Source organism: Mytilus galloprovincialis, chromosome 4 (genome assembly GCF_965363235.1).
Source record: "Mytilus galloprovincialis chromosome 4, xbMytGall1.hap1.1, whole genome shotgun sequence".
NCBI lineage: Eukaryota > Metazoa > Mollusca > Bivalvia > Mytilida > Mytilidae > Mytilus > Mytilus galloprovincialis.
In genome coordinates, this window is record NC_134841.1 from 17,148,172 (window position 1) to 17,172,977 (window position 24,806).

Sequence of the window (24,806 nt, forward strand, 5' to 3'; positions counted from 1 at the left end):
ATGTCTGATTCTTATAAATATAGAATACTTTTAGAAAAAAAAACAATTGTCCAAAATAAGCTTTCATATAGTTTTTTTTCTAAAAGTATTCTATATTTATAAGAATCAGACATTATGTGAATTAAAACATTTCATATTCAGTAAAATATGTGTAAAATTGCAATATATGTTTGTAGGAAGTTTCCATGGGGGAGATAATAACTTTTCTTTCAAAAAGTCTTTATTCAAAAGAATAATATTTTAAGTTATCTCCCCTGAAAACTTATCAATAGCATATTGTTATTTCACACATATTTTACTGAATATATGATGTTTTATTTAAAATGATATATGATTCTTATAAATATAGAATACTTTTAGAAAGAAAAACTATATGAAAGCTTAGTTTGGACAATTTTATAGCAATTCAAAATAAAAAGTTCCCCTTCAGCATGGAAATGAATATAATATAACTATACAAACTGATAAACTAATTTTGTCACAACATCATTAAAGTGGAGTTAAAGTCTTATAGGATTGTAAGTATGTTTTATTTTATCACCTTGCACTTTTATGACTTGGCTGTGGTTTTCTACAGCAGTTGGTTCCAATTTTTGACCAGTTGAACAATTTGATTTTATAAAACAAATTGCAATTTGGTCAAAATTTTGAATGAATTGCAATTGGTGGAGAGCAACACTAACAGTCAACTCACTGTAAGCAAAGAATTTCACAACACAATTTTTTGAACATTTGAAATTCAGCTTAAAGAATATGACTGCATAAAAATGATTTACAGTTCAAACTGCACAATAAGTACAGCAAAAAAAAAAATATAATTTGAATAACAATAGTATCTGTGTATCAAAAATTAAAACTGACAATAATGTTATATGCAATATAAAATATAAACAAAAACTAAAGAAAGACAATGTTGCGTCTTATTTTTAGCACATATATACATATATATGTCATCACTTATTAAACAATTATAAAACTTATTAAAGCTATTTTCCGAATGCATGTATTAATTTAATGGTTTGGTTGGCTTCCTTGTTATGTTCGTATAAATGTTTGCTCAAGCATCTAATAGCATTATACAAGTTGAAACCCCACATATCTATTGGTTGCAATTATATAACAATTTTTTGTTTATGTATTGCATATGTTATTGTTTATAATAATATTGTCTGTATGATATGCCCTCCTGGGGCCCTAATTTGGTAAATAAAATATTCTATTCTATTCTATTCTGTTCTATAACTTAATTACAATGTTTGAGCAAACAGTTATATAAACAAAGCAAGCAAGCTAACCAAAATTTTAAACTACATGCATTAAGAAAATAGCTGTAAACAATCATAGAACTTGTCTGATTAAGACATACTGAATGTTGACTGAGGTTAGCACGAGCACCAACATAAAATGTTTTAAAAATGCCAACATAAAGGAATTTCAAATTTCAATAGTTCACTTCTGTCATTATTTATTTATGCTTTATAAAACCATTTCACATAAAAGTTATGGTTTAATTTTTGGTTTTACTACCATTTGGCAGTTCTTGAATTATCTATAGCCAACTACTTTTTGCCAAATTTATTGCAATGAAAAATATGAACAAAAGAATTATATAAAAATTTACAAAAAAGCACCATAAAGACTAATTGAAAAAATATAGCTTGAATCAATATACATTACTGCATAGGTTTTGTTAATTCAAATTAATTTGACAGCCAGAAAAACATATATATATATATATATATATATATTACAAGTATCTATTTTTCTGTGATTATCTTCTCTATGATTCTGTATCTCTCACACATTTTGTCATAGATCTATAAATATAAAGAAAAGCCATTAGTATTCTTATACTTGCGTCTGATAGAAATAGACCTAATGCAAATGAATATTTATATGAATACATATCTTAACCAAAGTTTGGGTTGAAAAACAATCTCTATGGAAAGTATGTTACTGTTAGAAAATTGAACTGTTATATAAGAAAATCTACAAATCAGACCAAAGTTCATCTTTTATTTTGTACTTGAATGTTCAAAAATCAATCAGTCTTCTACATGCACATGTGTATGTGCAAATTGCATAAGGTCTATTTCTATCCTACACATCTCACTTGTAGAAAACAATTATTGTAATAGATTTCATAGTACGGTACAATGGACCATGTCAGCTCAGTTAGTACAGTTAGTACACCCATTTAACTATTGACCTATTATCTTTATAAGCTAAATCACCAGTGTCATATCGGACAAGTAGCATTGTTGATTTTTGATAAAGAGAAAAAAAAAAATTTGATCAGGTATTGATATTGTAATCAGAAATGTGAACTTTGGTTAGAATTTGTATAATATTCAAAATTCAGTTGATTTGATTTGATTTTTGGTGTTTGAACGCCACTTTTAAGCATCCCTTTTGGGCTATTTCGTGGTGGCCAGTTTTTATTGGTGGAGGAAGCCGGAGTGCCCGGAGAAAACCACGACCTCCAAATGGAAAACTGACAATCCTAGTCAATTAAGATTTGAGTCGAGTGCACCCCCAGGAGCTGGCTAGCGATTACAATAGTAACTACTTAGATCACTGGGCCACCGAGTGGTTGTCACTTGTTGCTGTATATCATATATGTTTTTTGTTCAATATTTTGTACATTAATCAGGCCATTAGTTTTCTCTTTTGAATTGCTTTACATTTGTCATTTCAGGGCATTTTATAGCTGACTATGCAGTATGGGTTTAACTCATTGTTGAATGCTGTACAGTGACCTGTAGTTGTTATATCTATATTTGGTCTCTTGTGGAGAGTTATCTCATTGACAATCATACCACGCCTTCTAAATTTTCTTATAAAATGTTCACATGAAAAAGAAATCCACACGGTTTGAGCTTTGCTCATTGTTGAAGGATGTGCGGTGACCTATAGTTGTTAATTTCTGTGTCATTTGGTCTCATGTTGAGAGTTCTCTCATTGGCAATCATACCACATCTTCTTTTTTATACTTATATGACATTGATAAAGTGAATTTGAAGAGGTACATGGTAAATTTGTAGGGTTAAATATCTCATTTACTGCTGGTTAAATATCTCATCTACTGCTTTCACTAACAAAAGTAAAATTTTACCTCAACACAACCTAAAGTAGGTTTTGCAACACATACTGGCTCAGGGTGGTTTTTCACTACATCTTCAAATTGCTTGCCAGTGCAGGCTGAAAGAAAATAATCACTGTAAAATGTGTTAGTTATATCCTGTCCCAAAAAGCTAAATTAAATTTTATGCGATTTAAATTTTTTAATACTGTCAATTCAGAAATTATTGCGAGGTTTTTATTATTGCAAAAAATGCGACAGAGTTGTAAACGCAATAATTTAAACTTGTATTTTGAAATATTATTTATGAATTAAAGGGAATTTTTCTCAAAATCGTAAAAATTTAAATCACATTTAAGTCTAAAATAACAAAATCGCAAAAATATATGCATGCAATAATTTCTGAATTTACTGTACAAGAAATCCAAGAACTGTTTCCAATGACCACACAGCAAAAATCCCCACAACAAACAATAAACAATCCTCTTCCTAAAATCAACAATGTTAAGTTCTATAAGTTTTAAGTGAATCACTCATGCATTGTATGTATGTTAATATTTCTTGCTATCCAAGATGGCTTCCTTAAATAAAATACCAATCATTCAGTTTAAACTTGACTGGACCATACATAAAGAGAAAAAAAATAACTTTCACATTCTCAATTCTCAATTTATCTCAGGTAACTTTTTATTATAAGTATGAATAATTTAATTTTGGATGTAACGTGTCTTCTGATTGGCTGACGTTATTTTGTTATGAGCCCATAGACATAATTTAGTCATGTGACCATGACGTCATCAACGTTTTTTCATGGTTTTCTACGGTTTAAAATGGAATTTAGAATTAAATCATAAGAAATGACTGTAATATTTTTTCTGTTTATTCGAAATAACATAAAAAATGTGGTGCACACTGTTAAATAACCCGCTACGCGCGTTATTCAGTGTGCACCACATTTTTTATGTTATTTCTTCATAGACAGAAAAAATATTACAGTCATTCCTTAATTAGATTTATTTTCTTGAGTGTATAATGGAAGAAAGTACATTAATATATAAAGTTAATTTCGTACCTTGTATAGCTCTATAACATCCTCCCAAAGCTGCTGAATCAGCAATCTGTGTTGTATAAACTGGTGCATTAAATACATCTGCCATTACCTGAAAAAAGAATGAAATTTAAATAATGGACAATTAATTCTTTAGTTTTCTATGTTGTGTCTTGTTTATTATTGTTTTATTTTCTTTTTTAGCAATGGAGTTGTCTGTTTATTTTCGATCTATGAGTTTGTATGTCCCTTTGGTATCTTTCACCCCTCTTTTATGTGAATCTGATATACATGCCAGCTAATAACAGTACTACTGAGATAGGTTGTGAATCCAAAGAATTAGTAACTAGAGGCTCTAAAGAGCCTGTGTCGCTCACCTTGGTCTATGTGAATATTAAACAAAGGAAGCAGATAGATTCATGACAAAATTGTGTTTTGGTGATGGTGATGTGTTTGTACATCTTACTTTACTGAACATTCTTGCTACTTACAATTATCTCTATCTATAATGAACTTGGCCCAGTAGTTTCAGTGGAAAATGTTAGTTAAAATTTACAAATTTTATGAAAATTGTTAAAAATTGACTATAAAGGACAATAACTCCTTAGGGGTCAATTGACCATTTCCGTCATGTTGACTTATTTGTAAATCTTACTTTGCTTAACATTATTGATGTTTACAGTTTAATCTATCTATAATAATATTCAAGATAATAACCAAAAAAAGCAAAATTTCCTTAAAATTACCAATTCAGGGGCAGCAACCCAACAACAGGTTGTCAGATTCATCTGAAAATTTCAGGGCAGATAGATCTTGACCTGATAAACAATTTTACCCCTGTCAAATTTGCTCTAAAGGCTGCGGTTTCAGAGTTATAAGCCAAAATCTACATTTCACCCCTATGTTCTATTTTTAGCCATGGCCGCCATCTTGGTTGGTTGGCCAGGTCACGGGACACAATTTTTAAACTAATTACCCCAATGATGATTGTGGCCAAGTTTGGTTTAATTTGACCCAGTAGTTTCAGAGGAGAAGGTTTTTGTAAAAGATAACTAAGATTTACAAAATGGTTAAAAATTGACTATAAAGGGCAATAACTCCTAAAGAAATCAACAGACCATTTTGGTCCTGTTGACTTATTTGTAGATCTTACTTTGCTGAACATTTTTGCTGTTTACAGTTTATCTCTATCTATAATAATATTCAAGATAATAACCAAAAACAGCAAAATGTCCTTAAAATTACCAATTCAGGGGCAGCAACCTATCAACGGGTTGTCCAATTCATCTCAAAATTTCAGGGCAGATAGATCTTGACCTGATAAACAATTTTACCTGATGACAGATTTGCTCTAAATGCTTTGGTTTTTGAGTGATAAGCCAAAAACTGCATTTTACCCCTATGTTCTATTTTTAGCCATGGCGGCCATCTTGGTTGGCTGGCCAGTTCACCGGACACATTTTTTTAACTAGATACCCCAATGATGATTGTGGTCAAGTTTGGTTTAATTTGGCTAAGTAGTTTCAGAGGAGAAGATTTTTGTAAAAGATGACCAAGATTTACGAAAAATGGTTAAAAATTGACTATAAAGGGCAATAACTCCTAAAGGGGTCAACAGACCATTTTGGTCCTGTTGACTTATTTGTAGATCTTACTTTACTGAACATTTTTGCTGTTTACAGCTTACCTCTATCTATGATAATATTCAAGATAATAACCAAAAACAGCAAAATTTCCTTAAAATTACCATTTCAGGGGCAGTAACCCAACAACGGAATGTCCGATTCATCTGAAAATTTCAGGGCAGATAGATCTTGACCTGATGAACAATATTACCCCTGTCAGATTTGCTCTAAATGCTTTGGTTTTTGAGTTATAAGCCAAAAACTGCATTTTACCCCTATGTTCTATTTTTAGCCATGGCGGCCATCTTGGTTGGTTGGCCGGGTCACCGGACACAATTTTTAAACTAGATACCCTAATAATGATTGTGGCCAAGTTTGGTAAAAGTTGGCCAAGTAGTTTCAGAGGAGAAGATTTTTGTAAAAGCTAACGACGGACGACGACGCCGGACGCCGGACACCGGACGCCAAGTGATGAGAAAAGCTCACTTGGCCCTTTGGGCCAGGTGAGCTAAAAATTAATGGAGTAAGAACTTTATCAATAATATATTTTTTATTTATTTCAATGGAACATAGTCTTTGCATGAATTACCACATTATCACATTTAAAGAAAGTGCAATGTAATGCTATTTGCCTGTCATATTTGCTCATGCAAGCACATGCAGAATTAGCTCATGCAAGCACCTGCAGAATTAGCTCATGCAAGCACCTACAGAATTAGCTCATGCAAGCACCTGCAGAATTAGCTCATGCAAGCACCTGCAGAATTAGCTCATGCAAGCACCTGCAGAATTAGCTCATGCAAACACCTGCAGAATTAGATCATGCAAGAACCTGCAGAATTAGCTAAGGTTGGTTATCATATGATCAGATTGATTTCTCTTACCTGCTGTATGGCTTTGTTATTTGATGCTCCACCTGTAGCTAGTAGTCTTGTCTGCTGAGCTGCAAAATGTTATTCAAGAAAAGTCAATACAGCAGTATATGACATATAACTGATACAATCGTATTGTCAGAGAGGCAAATGTGGATAAAGCAGATTTTATACTTTTTTAGTGATTTTATGCTTTTGGTCAAATATTATCAGTCTTTTTTTTTTGGCTTAATGGAAATTTATCTGTTTACCTTTTACACAACATCTTATGAGATTAATATTCAGTAAAGTTTCATCAATAACCCTCATTTAACTAAAAAAAAATAGGTTACAGTAAAACATCTAACAACCATTTGGGCTTCTATTGTAACTTTATTATTGTAATTGGTAGTCATGCAGTCTTGAGTTTTCAATAACTCATGATTTCTTGAAATATCAAGATATAAATAGGAAAGCATGGTTTTAGCATTCAATCCTCCCTTTTGAATGTAAAAGGTAATTGTCAAAGTAAATTTGTTAATATCAACCCACAGTGTTAATTAGTTTAATCACCATACACCTTAGTATCAATTAGAGGCGGATTTAGAGGGGGCCCACCCCTCCCCTTTTCTGGGAAAAAAAATTGACTGATTATGTAGGGAACCACTGAAGCATGACCAAAGCAGGCCCCTTCTTAGGCAGTCAGAGGGCCCCTACTTCTGAAAATTCCTGTATCCGCCACTGTCAATAAACTTGTTACTCTTTCAGATATACCAAATGGTTGATTTTGCAATGACGATAATTGTCAACACATACATGTCACCCTTTAAAATGATTATTCAGCCTGATTCTGAGACTTGTGATAATGGTTTGGATCAATTGTTCATATTAGGAAATTGTCAATGCAGTTATTATTTTGATTGAAGATATTTTTATAGGCTTTCCCAATTTTGTGCCTTGTGGTAATTTTACAGCATCCTGAAGCAAATAGTGGCTCACTTTTGTACTTTATTGGGTAATGAAGTCTTTTTCTCAGTTGATTACATTTATTCAAATCATCAAGTATATACATGTTTCAGTTACTTTCTCACCAAGCATATACCTGTTTCAGTTACTTTCTCACCAAGCATATACCTGTTTCAGTTACTTTCTCACCAAGCATATACCTGTTTCAGTTATTTTCTCACCAAGCATATACCTGTTGGAATTATTTTCTCACAAGCATACACCTGTTATTATCTTACTTATTTTCATGCCTCTGAGCTCTGAATAAACTCTCCTTGCTATCATTTGCCCTTCTAGAACAGCTCTTACTTCTACATCTGGTGGGAAAGCATCTACCTGCAATACAGAAATAAAGTCTCAGTTAAATTTTTCAGATCCAATACAGTACTGCCTTTCTTAGTTTGTAACCCCTTTTGTAATGGAAATATTGCCTTATTAAAGGGTGGACACTGATGAGAGTGAAAATACAGTTTTAAATTGGTAAATGTTGACCCTTTAAATGTCTTTTGGTTAAAGATAAGTTGCTGCTCAAAATTGATGTTTGCACTGGTTTCGACTAACATTTCAACAGGATACTGATAGTATTTCAATAATTAATAAAAATTTGTATAGAATATGAACATTATAAATAATTATAAAATTAATATGACATTAAATGCAATCTACATCAATTATTTTTCTTTATTCAATTTTAAGAGTACCTTCTCATTCTTCTCATTAAATCTAAATGTTCCTTTTACAAATGGCTGGACTTCAACCTGACCAAAGAACAACCCTGAAATCACAAACAACACTTAACATAATAGGTTTGGAATCTTGTAATTAAAATTGAATTAAGATCCAGATTATAACTAATGAATAAACAGTAAAGATTGCTTCAATCTATCAGTGGGAAGTAAAAATAATTATTCAATTTGCATTGGTTGTAGTTGATTTAACAGCAATTCTAGACAAAGGAAGATAACTCCAAATTTTTCAAAGATGATTTTAACAATGACATCATTCTAATTTTAGAACAGATATTAGATTCGTGCATCTTGCAAAAGTCATGTAATTTTCTTGACAAGTGTACCATCATTTTGTGTCTTGAATATAATTTTATGAGCATATATTACATTGATAAATTTTTGGAACTGTTCATGGATACGATGTATAGAATGTTATAATCAATTTAATATATTTTGTGTATAAAAAATGTAGTGATAAGCCTTCGAAGATTCAGATACCAAGTCAGTCCCATAAGGTTTTGATTGCATTTCATGCAATCTTTATCTAAAAACAAATTACACAGTTGCATACATAGCATAAAAACATTGACTTTGTAGTTTATTTGCTAGGAGATGGTTCAGATATTTGTTTATTGTTTAGTATGGTTGTTCTTGTGTTGTGCTGTTGCATCACTGTCCCTGGTAAGGGGTGACAGTTGGCACCTTCAAACATGTTTAACCCCATCCTATTCTTTATGTGCCTGTCACAGGTCAGTAGCCTGTGTTTTACTGTCCCTGGTAAGGGGTGGCAGTTGGCACCTTCAAACATGTTTAGCCCCATCCTATTCTTTATGTGCCTGTCACAGGTCAGTAGTCTGTGTTTTAGTGTTTGTCGTTAGTTCATGTCTGTCATATTTGATTTTCGTAAATTGTTTTGTTATAAATTAGGCCATTAGTTTTCTCAATTGAATTGTGTCATATTTTTCATGTTGGAGCCTTTAATAGCCAACTATACTGAAGGCCATACAGTTGCTTATAATTGCTTACATTCACTTCATTAGAACTTTGGTGGAAAGTTGTAACTTGTCTCATTGGCAATCATACCACATCTTCATATTTTTATATCAAACTCACCAAAGTTGCCATTATTTCCCATAGGTGTTGATTTCACCATATCTTCAAATTTCTCCCATGATCCAGCACATCTGTCTTTTATACCTTCTCTTTCTAACGAACCATTCTTAAAACTGGAAAGAGTATTCAACTAACATAATTTAAATCCTACAACATATACATATAATATGACTGCTGGTACATATCTTGGGGGATGCAAACAAATCTAAGTAATAATTGGACACATACTATTTGATATATTACTTAATTCACTTCTAAGTTTGATGACATTGTAAATAGAAGTCCAAAATAATATTTTAACAAAGAATATTCACCAATACATCATGGTCATAGTTGTACAAACCTAACCCTTGAAACTTGAGTTTAAGCTTGTCAGCCAAGTAAGTAAAATATAATTCTGACTAAGCAAAACTAGTTAAGAATTATATAAAATGTCACAAAGCTTGGTATAAATTTAAACATACATGATTATTTGTCATATTATAGCTATAAAAAGATACATATTCATGTCATTATATATGCACAGTTAAACATATATGATGTAGAACAAGAATGTGTCCATCATACATAGATGACCCACTCCCACTTTCATTTTTATGTTCAATTGACCATGAAATGGCGTAAAAACTCTCATTTGGCATTACAGTTAGAAAGGTCATACCATAGGGAACATGTGTACTAAGTTTCAAGTTGATTGGACTCCAACTTCATCAAAAATTACTTTGACCAAAAACTTTAACCTTTAAATAAAGTCCAAATGGTGAATTTACCAACACCTTTGAGAATCTTAGGGTAGAGCCCCTGAAGAGGGTACCTTGGTATTCAGCTATGTCAAATATTGCAAACGAGTCAAACTAAATCAATTACAACAACAGTTAAAATGGTCTGCAATTTTATAAATCACATCTACTTGCTTAGCCTGCCACACCCCACTATTTGAAGTGTTATTAATCTAAATAAATTTAGTTCTTACATGTTCAATCTTGTCTAAAAATAGACCAATATAATCAAATTAAGCATGCATACAAATAAAATGTGGAGTATAGTTTCATGAGAAAACCTAACAACAAAAAAATAACCAGATGTCCAACAATAGATAATATGTCTAGCACTAAATCATTGTGACTACCTAGGTGGTTGTGTGGTAGCATGTTTGCCTCAAGTGAGAGTGAAACAATACAACAGAAATATAACAGCCTAATTTTTAACAATATAATTTACAATAAATAAATATGACAGACATGTGTAACATATTTGTTTATGGTTCATTATTTTGTACATAAATTAGGTCATTAGTTTTCTCCTTTGAATTGTCTTACATTTGTCATTTCTTGGCCTTTTATTGCTATGTGGCATGTGCTTTGCTCATAGTTGAAGGCTCTACAGTGACCCATAGTTGTTAATTTCTTTGTCATTTGATCTCTTGTGGATACTTTTCACGTTGGCAATCATACGACATCTTATTTTTATATGAACCAATGTAAATAAGAATGTGTTTGGGTTAAGCTCCCCCCCAAAAAAAATTAAAGAACATTTCACTTGGGTATAGTAAATATGGCACTGGTTATTCAGACTTTCAAGAAAATGGACATGAAAATTTATAAATGTCAATTTAAACACAAGTTTATAGATTTCTATTTTGAAAGCACTTCTACATACCAAACCATAATCATATAATCATTAGGGTCAATTGGGTTGACAAATACATGTCCCTCGGTTTCTGCCCTTTGCTGTGACATCCACAGAAAAACTGTGTCACTGGTACCAAGACTGACCTGTGTATCAATGAATAAATTAAGCAAGGTTTACAGAAAAAGGCAAGCAAATAAACAGTCAGCACAAAAATGTTTTCTTACATCTTTGCAAAACTAAAAAGATAAGCAAAAGCTTATTACTTGAAAGCAAAAGCATATTACTTCAACTTGTAAGCAAAAGGATATTACTTCAACTTGTAAGCAAAAAGGATAAAATACTGTTCAAAATTTGATATATACTATGTGATATATCTAATACTGTGTATCCATTATTATTAATTGGATATGAATTTTTTCGTGAATTTTGTGGGTAAATTTCAACCATGAATTTAAATACTAAAATCCATTCAAAAAGACACAAAAATTTAAATTCAATAAGTTTGCTCAGAGATAATTTACCATGAATCAGCACATTAATACTGTAATTAAGACAAAATTAAAACTAGATATGGCCACAATGTATTTTGTACTACTATAACCACATTTTCAAGTGATTTATGTGAATCCCATTGTGATATGGTGAATTTCAAATATACAAAATGATTTTAAATAACCAATAAAACCCATAAGCTTTCAAGTGTATAAATCACAAGGCAATTTTGTCGATTACTTGGGATATTGTGTATCACTACTTCCCTTTCCATCCTATCACATTCTCTTTTACAATGAGAAACTTTTAAAACTTTAATTTTGTTAATTAAACTGAACTATTGAGTGTGTTTGGATTTATCTTCAACTCTGTTAAAATAAACTGTTACAACAGAGATATGTCTCCCTTTTTTGTAATTTTGAGTACAAAAATGTTGAAATTGAAATAGAAATACTTTATCATGTTGCATAAGCTATGCAAATATTCAAAGTCAATGAACCATGACTGAGGTACATGACTAATCAATCTCGATGTAAATGAGATGCGCCAATGCTAGTACATAGATACCAAATACCAATGACTTATTATAAGTCTTTCCTTCTAAACAAACCTAAACACAAACATTAACATGTAATCTAGGTAAAAGTTTCAAAGTCAATGAACCATGAAGAGGGGGTGGAGCTATATAATCTCCAGGGAAATGATACTTGCAAATGTCAATAAATTTTCATACCAAGACTTAACATTAGCAGTTCACCTTAAACTGATAAAATCACAAACTAGTACATGTAAACTAAGCAAAAGTTTCAACAGACCATGTCTGAGGTACAAGGCCAAATATTCTGCTCGGAAATGAGATGTGCTCATATGCTAAAGCTTATACAACTGAATACCAATTAACTTTGGCTTACCACTTATGATTCCCCTTGAACTGACCTAATTAAAAACTAACATATGTTAACTAAGCACAATTTTCAAAGTCATTAGACTACTTCAGAGGTGGCTGAGTCAAATAATCTTCATGGAAATGAGATGTGCCAATTCTTATGTAACTACATATTAAATATGATTGACCTACCACTTGTGGTTCCCCACTAACTAGACCTAATCAGGAACTCATCCATTGTTGAAGATGCTGACAACGCAGACAACACCAGAAACCTATGTCTTGCTTTTTGACTCTGTCAAGCAAGACAAAGATTGTTTTCCTATCCCAAAGGTCTGTTTTAGGAGTATCTAGTTTTGACTGCACACTTTGTTTTACCATGTATGGAAAGAAAAATCATTTCTGAATGTCCATCCTGTCTACTAATTAGGATCGATGTATACCTTTTTTCCTCATGTAATCATGTGGTCAATTAATATATATGACTTAAAATCAACAATACATCCAAACAACAATATACTATGTTTCAAAATGAAACAAAATTGGTCCAAAAACAAACCAAGAATTTCAACTACAATTTTAATCAAAGTGCTGGATAGCACCTCTGGAAAGTTTGCAACTGTATATGTGTATTATTTCAAATAGGTTATAGACGTGTACTGTTTCAAATATGTATTTAATCACAGTTTTGATTTTTCAAACTAATCCATTGTCTCGCCAGCAATTTCAAAAAATCACTTTTTATCATTTATGAGCATTATGTTTTCTGGTCTGTGCGTCTGTTCATCCGTCCGTTCGTCTGTCTGTCCCATTCAGGTTCAAGTTTTTGGTCGAGGTAGTTTTTAATGAAGTTGAAGTCCAATCAATTTGAAACTTAGAACACACCCGTCTTATTGCGGGTCCGTGACTGAATTAAAGTATATAACTATGGGTGAGCCTTATTTTAGTATTGGGATTGTCATCTGATAAAGTCATGCCGATTATAAGATGCACAGTTTTCTCTGCTTTCAAAATCTTTCTGTTTGCACCCGTCGACCTGAAACTTATCAATTATTGGTAATATTAATCATTCGGAAAACAAAAGGTTTGAAATGAAGTATTTTTTAATCAACAGCATTGTCCTATATTTATTAATTTAGTTATAAATAAAGTTGAATTCTTTGATTCACTGTTTTATGTCATGCCCGCTAACAAATTGAAAACTGTACCTATATGCCTTATTTTAAGTCCAGATTTTTAGTATTCGTATAGTCATCTTAGAAAGTCTTACTGCTTAAAATACTTCAATAGGGAACAATTTGACAATGATTGAATTTATTTAATAGTGTCAACCCTGTGATTATAACCCGTGTACATAGCAAAATCCGAAATACACAGTTTGGTGGTGCAGCTGTCAGATGAGAAACGTACAGATAAGGTAATAGGTAACAGGTGAATATACTATTGGTATCGGTATCGGATTCCATTTTCACGGTCCACTGAACATAGAAAATGATAGTGCAGATGGGGCATGCGTGTACTATGGACACATTCATGTTTTATATATCTATACTTCTAAATCTAAAGACCGTATTATGTTCACCTGATAAATGTATAACCGAAGAAAGCTACAAGTCAAACTTATATATAAGGGTATATATACTTGATATGGTATACTGAAAATTTCACCCCTTTACATCTAGAATGGTAAAAGTGACGCCAACAAAATTAAACTTGACTTGTGTTTTGTGGTTAATACAAGCATTGCGTATAAGTTTCATAAAATTTGGTACTGGCAAACTAAAGTAAGAGAACAGAAATCAATTTTGGGATGTATGCACATACTTACAGAAAAAACAAGGATGATAACTCAATATGATGGGGGCATAAAAATAGTAGTATGACCTCAGGAATAAAAAGTTTATATACACTAGATTCATACAATGTTGATCTGATGTGCTTTATAACCATGTAACACATTTTAGTTGCTGCTGTGTAATTACCATTGAGGCAATGATATTTGAGATTTTTGTTTTAAGCCATTTATTTGATATACTAGTAATCATTGCCTCTGTGTAAGGACGACACATAGTTAATTATAGGTCAATCTTAAAGAATCATACTGCCCCAGGAATAAAGTGTGAGGATAAAAAATTCAGATCTGCCATTGCATTGTTAAGCACTAAGAAAGCCATTTTGCTAGTACATGTCAGTAACATGTACAAATGTTATTAAATCATTTTAATAATTTCTACAGCACTTGTCTTTAGCTTGATCTCAGTCTTGATATGATGACTCGGTTGCTTTTAAATTATACGGATGCTATGATACTAATTGTCATTAAGACAATATTTTTCTCTTGTCAGTTTGATCCACTTGAGCATGCTGAACGAGTAAAGGTCCTTATATCCACAATAATATTGGAATTTGAAACAGCTAGTATTTAAATAACGCAATTAAAAGTTTTCAAATGATTTTTGGCAGCAAAATTTTCAGATCGATGTCAGTTTGACAAAAACGATGCACTTTTCTATTAAAGCCGGTATTTATCTTTACTCGTCCTTGGCGTGAGACATAAGCCATATAATTATCGATTATTTTTATATTCTATCACCTATGTATTGTTAAAATAAATTAAACCATTATCACTTGTCAATTATCCGACAACTTGGTCAAATATCAACTTGTACTCGCATACCGGACTCTTTCGGTACACTCTGGCTTTTACTTATTCAATAATAAACAGCTGTAAATATCGTACATAGTAAAAAATAGTGCCGGAAAATGTTCATTCATGAAATATTTGTGAATGAAACACTGTTTCGCGTAGATTTCTTTTGATTTTCTCTTCAGCCAATGGCCGATCCGCAAAGCAGTGTTTGTGATATTTTTTTTCAAAATGAAGTTAAATTCATCTGAATTGTCGGTGAACATTCATTCCTTTTTTATTCAAGCTGTAATCTTTTAAAACGAGTAGCAACTCAAAATATCCAAGAAACAAAATTCGAACACTAGTACTACATTATCTTGGAGCAGAACATTGCAATAGTCTGTCTCACCGGAAGTTAAGGCCGACGCCTAAGGAAAGTAGCTATAGCAAGCTATAGCAAACTTTCAAATAACTGTTAGGTATTTAATCCTTTTAAAAGTATTTAGTTTATACATGTATTGGTCTCTGAGTAACCCTTATCTGTTTCTGAATAACCTTCTGGTGTCATGCAATAATCATTTTGTTTTATAATAAATTACAAAAGTGAACTAAAGTCTAGTGAGTATGTAGCACTGTAGAGTCCTTGTTTTTTTTATAATGATGTCAAATATCTATAACTGTGATGCAACTTTTTTCAAGGAACTAGTTTGATAACATAACATGAAAAAAATAATAAAACTTGACAAAACAATCTGTTTTTTTAAATTATAATATCATTAATTTTTTGTGGTAATTCTATAGATCAAATTTTGTAAAGAAACCAATATTAGTTAGTTGAACCATTCAACATGTTGAAACTTCAAAAACAATCTGTCTATATTGTAAGGCCACTTCCATCTCACCTTAACTTCAAATTAAATACATGAAGCACCTGGTTAATGATTCCTCTACTCCATCCCAAATAAACATATTAAATGGAACTCCTGTTGGCCAATTAAGATTAATTTCTAAACATTTTAGCTGAAAATCTTTTTCTCATGTGTGTAAGGGGATTTAATTCATGACCTTTTAATATGCATGCTTTACTGAATATATATATATGCTACATAAATATTAGTCGATTACTATTAGTTTGATACATGTGTGTAGCTTCAATGAAACTTTTTGTTGACTTATCTTTTACCTTTAAATATAGAGGGGAAACAAAAACATTCTCCATGACTGCCATGTTCTAATATATGGAACTAATTCATAATATGCAAATATATAACAACCAGGATATATAATAGGTTAGAATTACAGAGGACTTATTTTAATTGCATAGCCTTAATGAAATACAAATTTAACAGGAACAAGGATTTTTTTGTCCCAAAATATTCAATCTTCATCAAAACTTCAAGCAATTCATTCATTTATTGAATATTACTTCATTTTAGGCCAAACTTTTTTCATCTTTAGTACACTTAAGAATTTTCATACCGATTAATTTGAGGACAAATTATGTCTGATTGCAACCTTGTAAATTTTCAAAAATCTTAATACAAAGATCAGCTTGATGTGTTTTTACCAAATGAACGTTTCTTGAATGTTGAAGGTCAGCAAATGTAAACATGAAATCTATAACGGATAACTTTTGATTTCAATTCAATATTTGAATTTAATTTATTTGGATTGTCTTTTTCTATGATTTTTATTTCACAAATCCATTGAAGCTGTGTTAGTAATAGTAATACACTCTGGATTAAGATGAAGATATAATGCCTCAATGCTGGGAGGAAATAACTGGTGCACCACCTAGACACTTACCCTACAAAGTTATAAAACTCCTCCTGATGTACAGGGTTTATATAAGCATCGCCTATTAAAATTGGTCGCCAATCTGGTACCCAAAGGAAGATACAATCACTGGTTCCAAGACTAAACTATGAAATGAGGAGCAAAAGTTCTAATAACTTTGTGAGCATGCCAGAACATGAAGACATTGAAGAGTAGAAAAATATGTAACATCATGATCATGGAAGTTAATCTAACATAACAACATTATGTCAAGAAACTGCCTAGAGACATTATTATTGAAATGCACAATGGGTGTACTTATATTGAAAAACTCAAAATTAATGTTGAATATTGAAGTTTAATGGAGTAGCCAAAAAATGTAATTAAATAATGTACTTTTTGTTTAGTTAACATTTTCACCAGAAAAGTAACACCTATGTCTCAGCTTCCACAACTTTTGTCGCAGGCGAGATGAAAATCGAAATTGGTAGCAATGTAACTCATTCAAATCATTTAAAATAATATTGTCTGTAGGACAATTGCAAGTTAGTTCAGTTCTTTTCTATATTTAACACAGCACATCTAAAAAGCATTTCTCATAAAACTACAGGTGCTGCTAACAAAGCTCACAAACTTATATGCCTACTTCCTCATAAAGTAATGCCAACGTTTGTTATCTACTTTTGAAAAACCCATTAATAATTCTGATAAAAAAAATTTTAGAGGTGCACAATGGCATTACATGGCTAAGAGTCTGAGAAAGTTTGAACAAAATGTGGTGAGACCAACTTGATATCTTTCTTTGCTTTTGAATGAAATGAAATACCTTTACCAGACAATATGAAAGCAGAGAACCGAAATAATAACACAGTTCAGCCTAAATATATCAAACTGGGTATAACATATCTAAAAGCTATGAGTTGTTGTGGGTAAGAGAAGTGCACCAAAAAGTTTGTATATATGCAACAATGTCAAGAAAGGACATGTATCTGGCAGAGTGGAAGTAGATAAGTGACAGATCTAAATATGTTTTACACTGTATAGTTTACCAAAAAGAATGTAAAGAAAAGTTCTTATATGTGAATCAAGAACACATATGAGGCAAATTGGGGGTAAATTTACTACACTGTACTTTAAGTGATAGAATAAACTGGATGTTGATAAGCAATTGATAAGAAAACACATCATTTGGTATGTCATACTCATATGAAAATTGATATCAAATTTCAGGAGGGTATGAGCTTTATGTGAACTTAAATTGTCAAAATGTAATGCAAAAATTTCACAAAATATATTGTCTCCTTTCCATTCTTTACTAACTACAGTAATATATCTATACAAGAAGAATAAATTGTACACACAAGCTTTCTTAATGTGTAATAACTATACATTCATATAAAAGATATAGCAGTATATAAGGCAAATATAGACCAACATCTAATTCAGATGACTTATTTTTGGGATACCAATACAATTTATTCCCTTTTAGACAATTTTCAAATGTTCAATGGATCTTTAGCCATGCGTTAGCTATAAAGCATAGCAATTTAATTTCAGGTTCATTAAAGAACAACAGACAGCAGCAGCCATATCTATTGTACTGTAAATTATGAACAAACAAATTTCCTTTAAACAACTTTTTCTGTAGCATTCAAATTTAAGATGGCATTTTACACATCTCTTTTAAAAAGACTTCAATAATCCCAATATTAGTTATGGAAATTTGTTTAAAGACTTCAACATAATCATAAAGCGTATAAATGAGAATAGTACATTTGTACATAGATACAATTAAATACTTACAATAACATCTCCAACCCTAGGTGACAGACCTGCTAGAGATGCTAAAATCATAACAAATATATTACTATATATAGCATATATACGTTGCCTTGGTACCAGGTATTTGTAAAAATGTATCATCATTTGGATTAAGTACACGCAAGTGTAATTGTGCCATCAAGTGCTTTCCCATATAAATCAAGTAAATCTTAAATATATAATTGAATTATTTGTAAAATGGAAAAAATATAAAATATACTAGATATTAAGTTCAGAAAAAGAAAACAAATTAATAACGTATGATTTAAGATTGATGTACACATTTTTTTGAAACGTAAGCCAGATGTCTACATTAATAGTATCTAAATTTTTAGAAATATGACTAACAATTATTTAACAAAAAGTATTACCAGGGATATTCAGAAAACTTAATAATATGTTAAAGGTGTAATACCACCAAATCATCGTACGTCACATCCGGTTGTATACGAAAGTAGGTCTAAAAAAATATTCCCTTGAATTTGACAGTTGTAGGTAATTAATCCTACATTTTATTGCAGTAAAACCATTTCTGTGTCATAAACATATGTCTTGGGTATTTCAAAACACCATTATTTTTTATTTGGGATTTCTATAGAAAATTTTGTAATCTTGAGGTTACATGGTGACTATTGCACACAGATAAAATAAGGGGAGAAATTTGATTGGTTAACTTCCAATGATGGTTATTTTCTTATATGCAATGAAATGTGATGTGAATTTTTTTCTATAGAACTGGACAGGATAAAACTTTACTCATGCCAAGTATTTCTTTATTTGAAACAAAGATAAATTCTGCATATTTTTTTGAAAAGTGCAAATTTAACAAAGACTAATAGGAGAAAATCAATGGTGGTATTACACCTAATATGGGAAGCTGTACATGCACCTTTGACCTTGTGAGTAATCTCATGTGTTAAAATTTCTTGCTATTTAAGTGAAATAATTCAAAAAAGTGAAATAATTCAAAAAATGAAATATTCTGAGTGAATTGAGTCTCCATAACACATTTTATGATGTAATTGTTTTGTAATAGTACTCTACCATGAATATTCAGTTGACAGAACAAGCCATACTAAAGGGGGGGGGGGGGGCTTATTCTCCTTATTTCTTATATTCTGCTATGATAGAACATTTTCCTAGGAAATACTTAAATAAATAAAAATAAAAGTTATGAGTAGATGAAATTGTTTTTAATGCCGTAACGACAAATTATTTACTAAAAGAGAAGCCTTTTATCCCAAGTCAGGAGCCTGTATATTCAGTGGTTGTCATTTGTTTATGTGTTACATATTTGTTTTTCTTTCATTTTTTTACATAAATAAGGCCGTTAGTTTTCTCGTTTGAATTGTTTTACATTGTTTTATCGGGGCCTTTTATAGCTGACTATGCGGTATGGGCTTTGCTCATTGTTGAAGGCCGTACGGTGACCTATAGTTGTTAATGTCTGTGTCATTTTGGTCTTTTGTGGATAGTTGTCTCATTGGCAATCATACCACATCTTCTTTTTTATATTTTATGTCCCTTTTTGGAACGCGGCATAAATTAAATTTTTACGTAAGGACTTATTGAAACCTTCTTGGAGACCGTAAACCTTTATATGGATTGTTCATTCTGCTAAAATGCTTCAATTACTCATTTCTCATAACATTTCTACCATAACTGAGTGAGAGTTATCCCATTTTTTTTATTTTTTGGCCTGAAAGGTTGAAATTTTGAGGAAATGAGAGGTATAAATTGACCAAAAGAGACCTTATGAAGAAAACAAAGAGGTCCATTAGTTGTATTTATCTTCCAAAAATCATCTTGTGTATCATATACAACTGTTTGTAGGCAGATAAGATAGATATTTGATCATTTATTGGTCCACACTCTATTCTATCTTGATGCGGCTTGGTTTGGATTTGTCGAAGAAATTTTGCTTGAATGGCTGTAGATGTTGTCTTTCATTATACTAAATTTTTCTCAAACTATTGAACTGATTATGACAAAACCTAACGGAAATGCTTGAAATAACTAGTATTACAAATGAAAAAAGTCACATTCAGTTTATTGAACAAAAATGTCTTCTTTAGGTGTTATACCACCAAATCATCGTACATCACAACCTGTTGTATACGAAAGTAGGTCTAAAAAAATATTCCCTTGAATTTGACAGTTGTAGGTAATTAATCCTACATTTTATTGCAGTAAAACCATTTCTGTGTCATAAACAAATGTCTTTGGGTATTTCAAAACACCATTATTTTTTATTTGGGATTTCTATAGAAAATTTTGTAATCTTGAGGTTACATGGTGACTAAACCTTGTACACAGATAAAATAAGGGGAGAAATTTGATTGGTTAACTTCCAATGATGGTATTTTCTTATATACAATGAAATGTTATGTGAATTTTTTTCTATAGAACTGGACAGGATAAAACTTTACTCATGCCAAGTATTTCTTTATTTGAAACAAAGATAAATTCTGCATATTTTTTTGAAAAGTGCAAATTTAACAAAGACTAATAGGAGAAAATCAATGGTGGTATTACACCTAAAGATACACTGTTGTTCTTCTTTTAATTTTTTGAATAGTTTACTTACAGGGATTATCACCAGTAAATGCTACAATTTTACATTCATCAGGAAAACCATATTTATCACAGAAATAGCTATGAATATTTCCCTGAAATATAACAATGACAATAATAAAAATAATCAATGTTATAAAGACACAACAAGATATACCATTATGGGAAAGGCAGAACATTAGTGTTGTTTCTTGGTTATAAATTCATTTGTTTTCAAGTACAGTTTTTACCTCCTTGGGTCAAACATTTTTATCTCAATCTTTCTACTTAATTTGACTGTACAGCACTTATGTCAACTAAATTTGCTTTCAATGAATATCATAAAAAAAAATTAAAAAAAAAACAATAAACAGTATTTTATACTTTTCATATATAAGTGGTTGTTATTTTAAACATCAAACACACAAAATAGTTTTATATTCAGGTTGCAAGAAAAAAATTTGTATATTATATATAAATTGTAAAAGAAACATTTATAGAAACAGATGATATAACTACTTCTTGTACACATTTTTTTTAACTTCCTTAAATCAAATAACAAATAACTAATTGACAGATTGACAGTTTGGCAGTTTGTTTAACATTTGTTTTTAAAAAGATTAAATACAATACACATATAAATGTGTTTACACTTTTGATATTTAGTTGAATTTTGTCTCTGAAAGGCCTTAGAACTGCTCCATTTAAACTAATGACGTCAAAAAACAATCATTTTTAATTCTGATGTCAAATTTTTGGAACTGTGATGTCAAAGTTGATGGTACCTGTGTGATTTTACATAATGGTGGACAAATTGGCATACAAGTGTAAATATGTCTATAAACTTACAACTACAGTGGGTGATGGAACAGGTTCTCCTAACTTTTCTCCTAAATTCTCACCACAGGCCTAAAAATGAAATAATAGTTCACATATGGTAGTTTAACATGTACCAGACCTGTCAACTCACCCGTTTTTTGCGGGTGACACCCGTTATTTTCACCTCTCACCCGGGAGTTTTTCTTTACCCGGCGGGTCCCGGGATTTTCTAACATTACCCGTTTCATCCGGATTTCTGACCGGAATTGTTTCCGGTATTTAGAAGTAATACGACCTTCGGTTTTATCGGTCTTTTTCAATGTAACCAAAAGTCAAAATGTAGGACTGTTTACCTGAGCTACTTAACGATATGAAGAGACAACACAGCTACAAGATGAGTTCAGTGACTATCAGTTGACCCCATTAGATGAACTTCCACTTTGCACTTCCCCTGAAACTGATATTGATACATTTTGGGGAGAAATGTCCAAGTTGCATGACATTTTTCTTAACAAGCCAAGATTTTTTGTTTTGTCAAAACTTGCTAAAACATTACTGGTTTTGCCAAACAGCAATGCAGACAGTGAGAGGGCATTTTCTTTAGTAAAGAAAATAGCTACAGAGTTTAGGGCTGATCTTAATAAGGATTCACTGTGTGCTCTTCTTTCTTGTAAAATGAATACACATTTGCATTGCTATGAACTGAAACCAAGTGCAGTTCTTTTAAAGAATGCCAAGTCTGCTACTATGGAATATAACAATAGTCTGAAATAAACTTGTATACATGTTCTAACTGTTTCATATACATATTGACTATATTGACTATATAAATTATATGTAAACATATTTTTGTTCTTCAATTGAGCCCGCAAAATGTCGTACGCGTTATGACCTGAGATTTTTTTTCTCAATGCAGGTCATGACCTGACTTTTCATTTTCAGAGGTTGACAGGTATGATGTACCAAGAACATCATTACATTACAGCCTCTGGTTGATGATTTTTTTTAATTATTTGAGACTTGTTAGACACAGAAACAAAAAACAAGCTTGTATTTTAAAAATATTCACTTCAACTTAGGATTTATCATGAAGGTACTACTGGACATAGTCTTGTCACTTTCTGATTTAAAAAGTCAAAGGTTGATCGCACAGTACAATCTTACCAAATAATAGCAGATATCAAAGTTCCCTTCACAAACTTCAACTCTAAACACTGACATTGATATAAGAAATATCAAATTTTATATATGGCAGCAATTAAAAAGTTCTGTATTTTTTTCTGTTGATGATTGTTCACTCTATTTATTCTATTATGCATATCTAGACTAAATCCTGAAGATAGCTATGTAAGGGCAAAATATTCAACTTACATCTAAACATTGCTTAGACCATGTTTTAGTATTGATGTCCAACAAATTCATCCCACTTCCATCACTAAAATCTATTGGAGCATAATCACCAATCAAAATACTTGGCACAAAACTACTGACCAATGATATCCTCTGAAAACAAAGATTTTTCAAATTAATGCATTTTGAAATCTTGGTATTTCATTACAACCAATGGATTAATTCATTAAAAAAGTGTTGAGGACGCAGGGTAATATGAAAAAATTTATGACTATGAGTTGATAGGCAAAATCTTTCAGCCAATCAGAAGACATTTTGCATCCCAAAATATAAATATGACATGTAGTCATGCTCTGCCTTTTTTAACCCTTTCACCGATGCCCAGACAGAAGCTACACTGAGACAATGGCTTCCCTGGCTACTTTTACTCAAGTGGGAGATCATCATAATAAATGTCAATAACAAGAGGCTGTCACAACGACAGCAAACCGGATTTATTAATATTTATTTGTGTCCTGGCAATATCACAAGAACCATTACTGATGAATGGTGAAAGTGAAAATCGTCAATATCAAATTTGACCTCCATTTTGTCATCAGTATCAACATATTAAAATTTGAAAAGCTTAGATTGAATGGTTCATGAGTAAATGCAACAACGTGAATGGAAACGCCATTTTACAATCTTTCAAGAACCATAACTCCTGAACGGTAAAAGTCAAAATCGTCACTATTGAACTTGACCCCCATTTTGTCATCAGTAACAACATATTAAAATTTGGGAAGCTTTGGTAGAACAGTTCATGCGTAAATGGACGGACACGACTGGAAACTCGATTTTTCAATCTTTCAAGAACCATAACTCCTGAACGGTAAAAGTCAAAATCGCCATTATTGAACTTGACCTTCATTTAGTTGTCAGTAACAACATATTAAAATTTTAAAAGCTTTGGTTGAACGGTTCATGAGTTAATGCACTGCCCGACCGCCCGCCGTACATCCCCAAATCAATAACCGACATTTTTGTCACATAAATCCGGTTAAAAACTTATTTGTAGTTATTTGTGTATTTATTTCATTCACTAACACCATGTTCACAGTTTTGTTCATGTTTTGATAATTTTTTCCTCATAAAATATTTAAATTTTCAAATTTTCGGCATTATCTAGGTGAAATTCTCAAAATTCTGCTCTTTGACCCCAATCGTAATTTTTTAACCCAAAATGGCAAAATTTTGAATAATTTTATGAGGCTGTACAAATTCCTCACACTGAACGATGTCCATTCCAAGTGTTTTGTACATAGTTTGGCTTCAATTCTTCCATATTCATTCAAAAAAAATATTCATCATTTCAAATTCTTGTAAATTCCATAAATTTACTCTGATTTTGACACGG

The 24,806-nt window shown here is 31.4% G+C and overlaps 1 protein-coding gene across 2 annotated transcripts in view; it reads right to left on the reverse strand.

The window, feature by feature from the left end:
• Nucleotides 1-696: 696 nt before the first annotated feature.
• LOC143071509 (xylulose kinase-like) overlaps nt 697-24,806 on the reverse strand; it is a 31,826-nt gene continuing 7,716 nt past the window's right edge. Inside the window, exons 8-19 of one of the 2 annotated variants that reach the window (XM_076245856.1) lie at nt 23,432-23,563; nt 22,091-22,150; nt 21,276-21,357; nt 18,671-18,711; nt 11,112-11,227; nt 9,453-9,565; nt 8,313-8,386; nt 7,851-7,947; nt 6,640-6,698; nt 4,155-4,242; nt 3,116-3,201; nt 697-1,817 (exon numbers count right to left, since the gene is read on the reverse strand). In XM_076245856.1, the coding sequence (XP_076101971.1) occupies nt 1,758-1,817; nt 3,116-3,201; nt 4,155-4,242; nt 6,640-6,698; nt 7,851-7,947; nt 8,313-8,386; nt 9,453-9,565; nt 11,112-11,227; nt 18,671-18,711; nt 21,276-21,357; nt 22,091-22,150; nt 23,432-23,563 (1,008 nt within the window). In that variant the 3' untranslated portion in view covers nt 697-1,757. Of the gene's footprint in view, nt 1,818-3,115; nt 3,202-4,154; nt 4,243-6,639; nt 6,699-7,850; nt 7,948-8,312; nt 8,387-9,452; nt 9,566-11,111; nt 11,228-16,897; nt 17,014-18,670; nt 18,712-21,275; nt 21,358-22,090; nt 22,151-23,431; nt 23,564-24,806 lie in introns of both variants that reach the window. The other variant, XM_076245857.1, reaches the window with a different exon arrangement.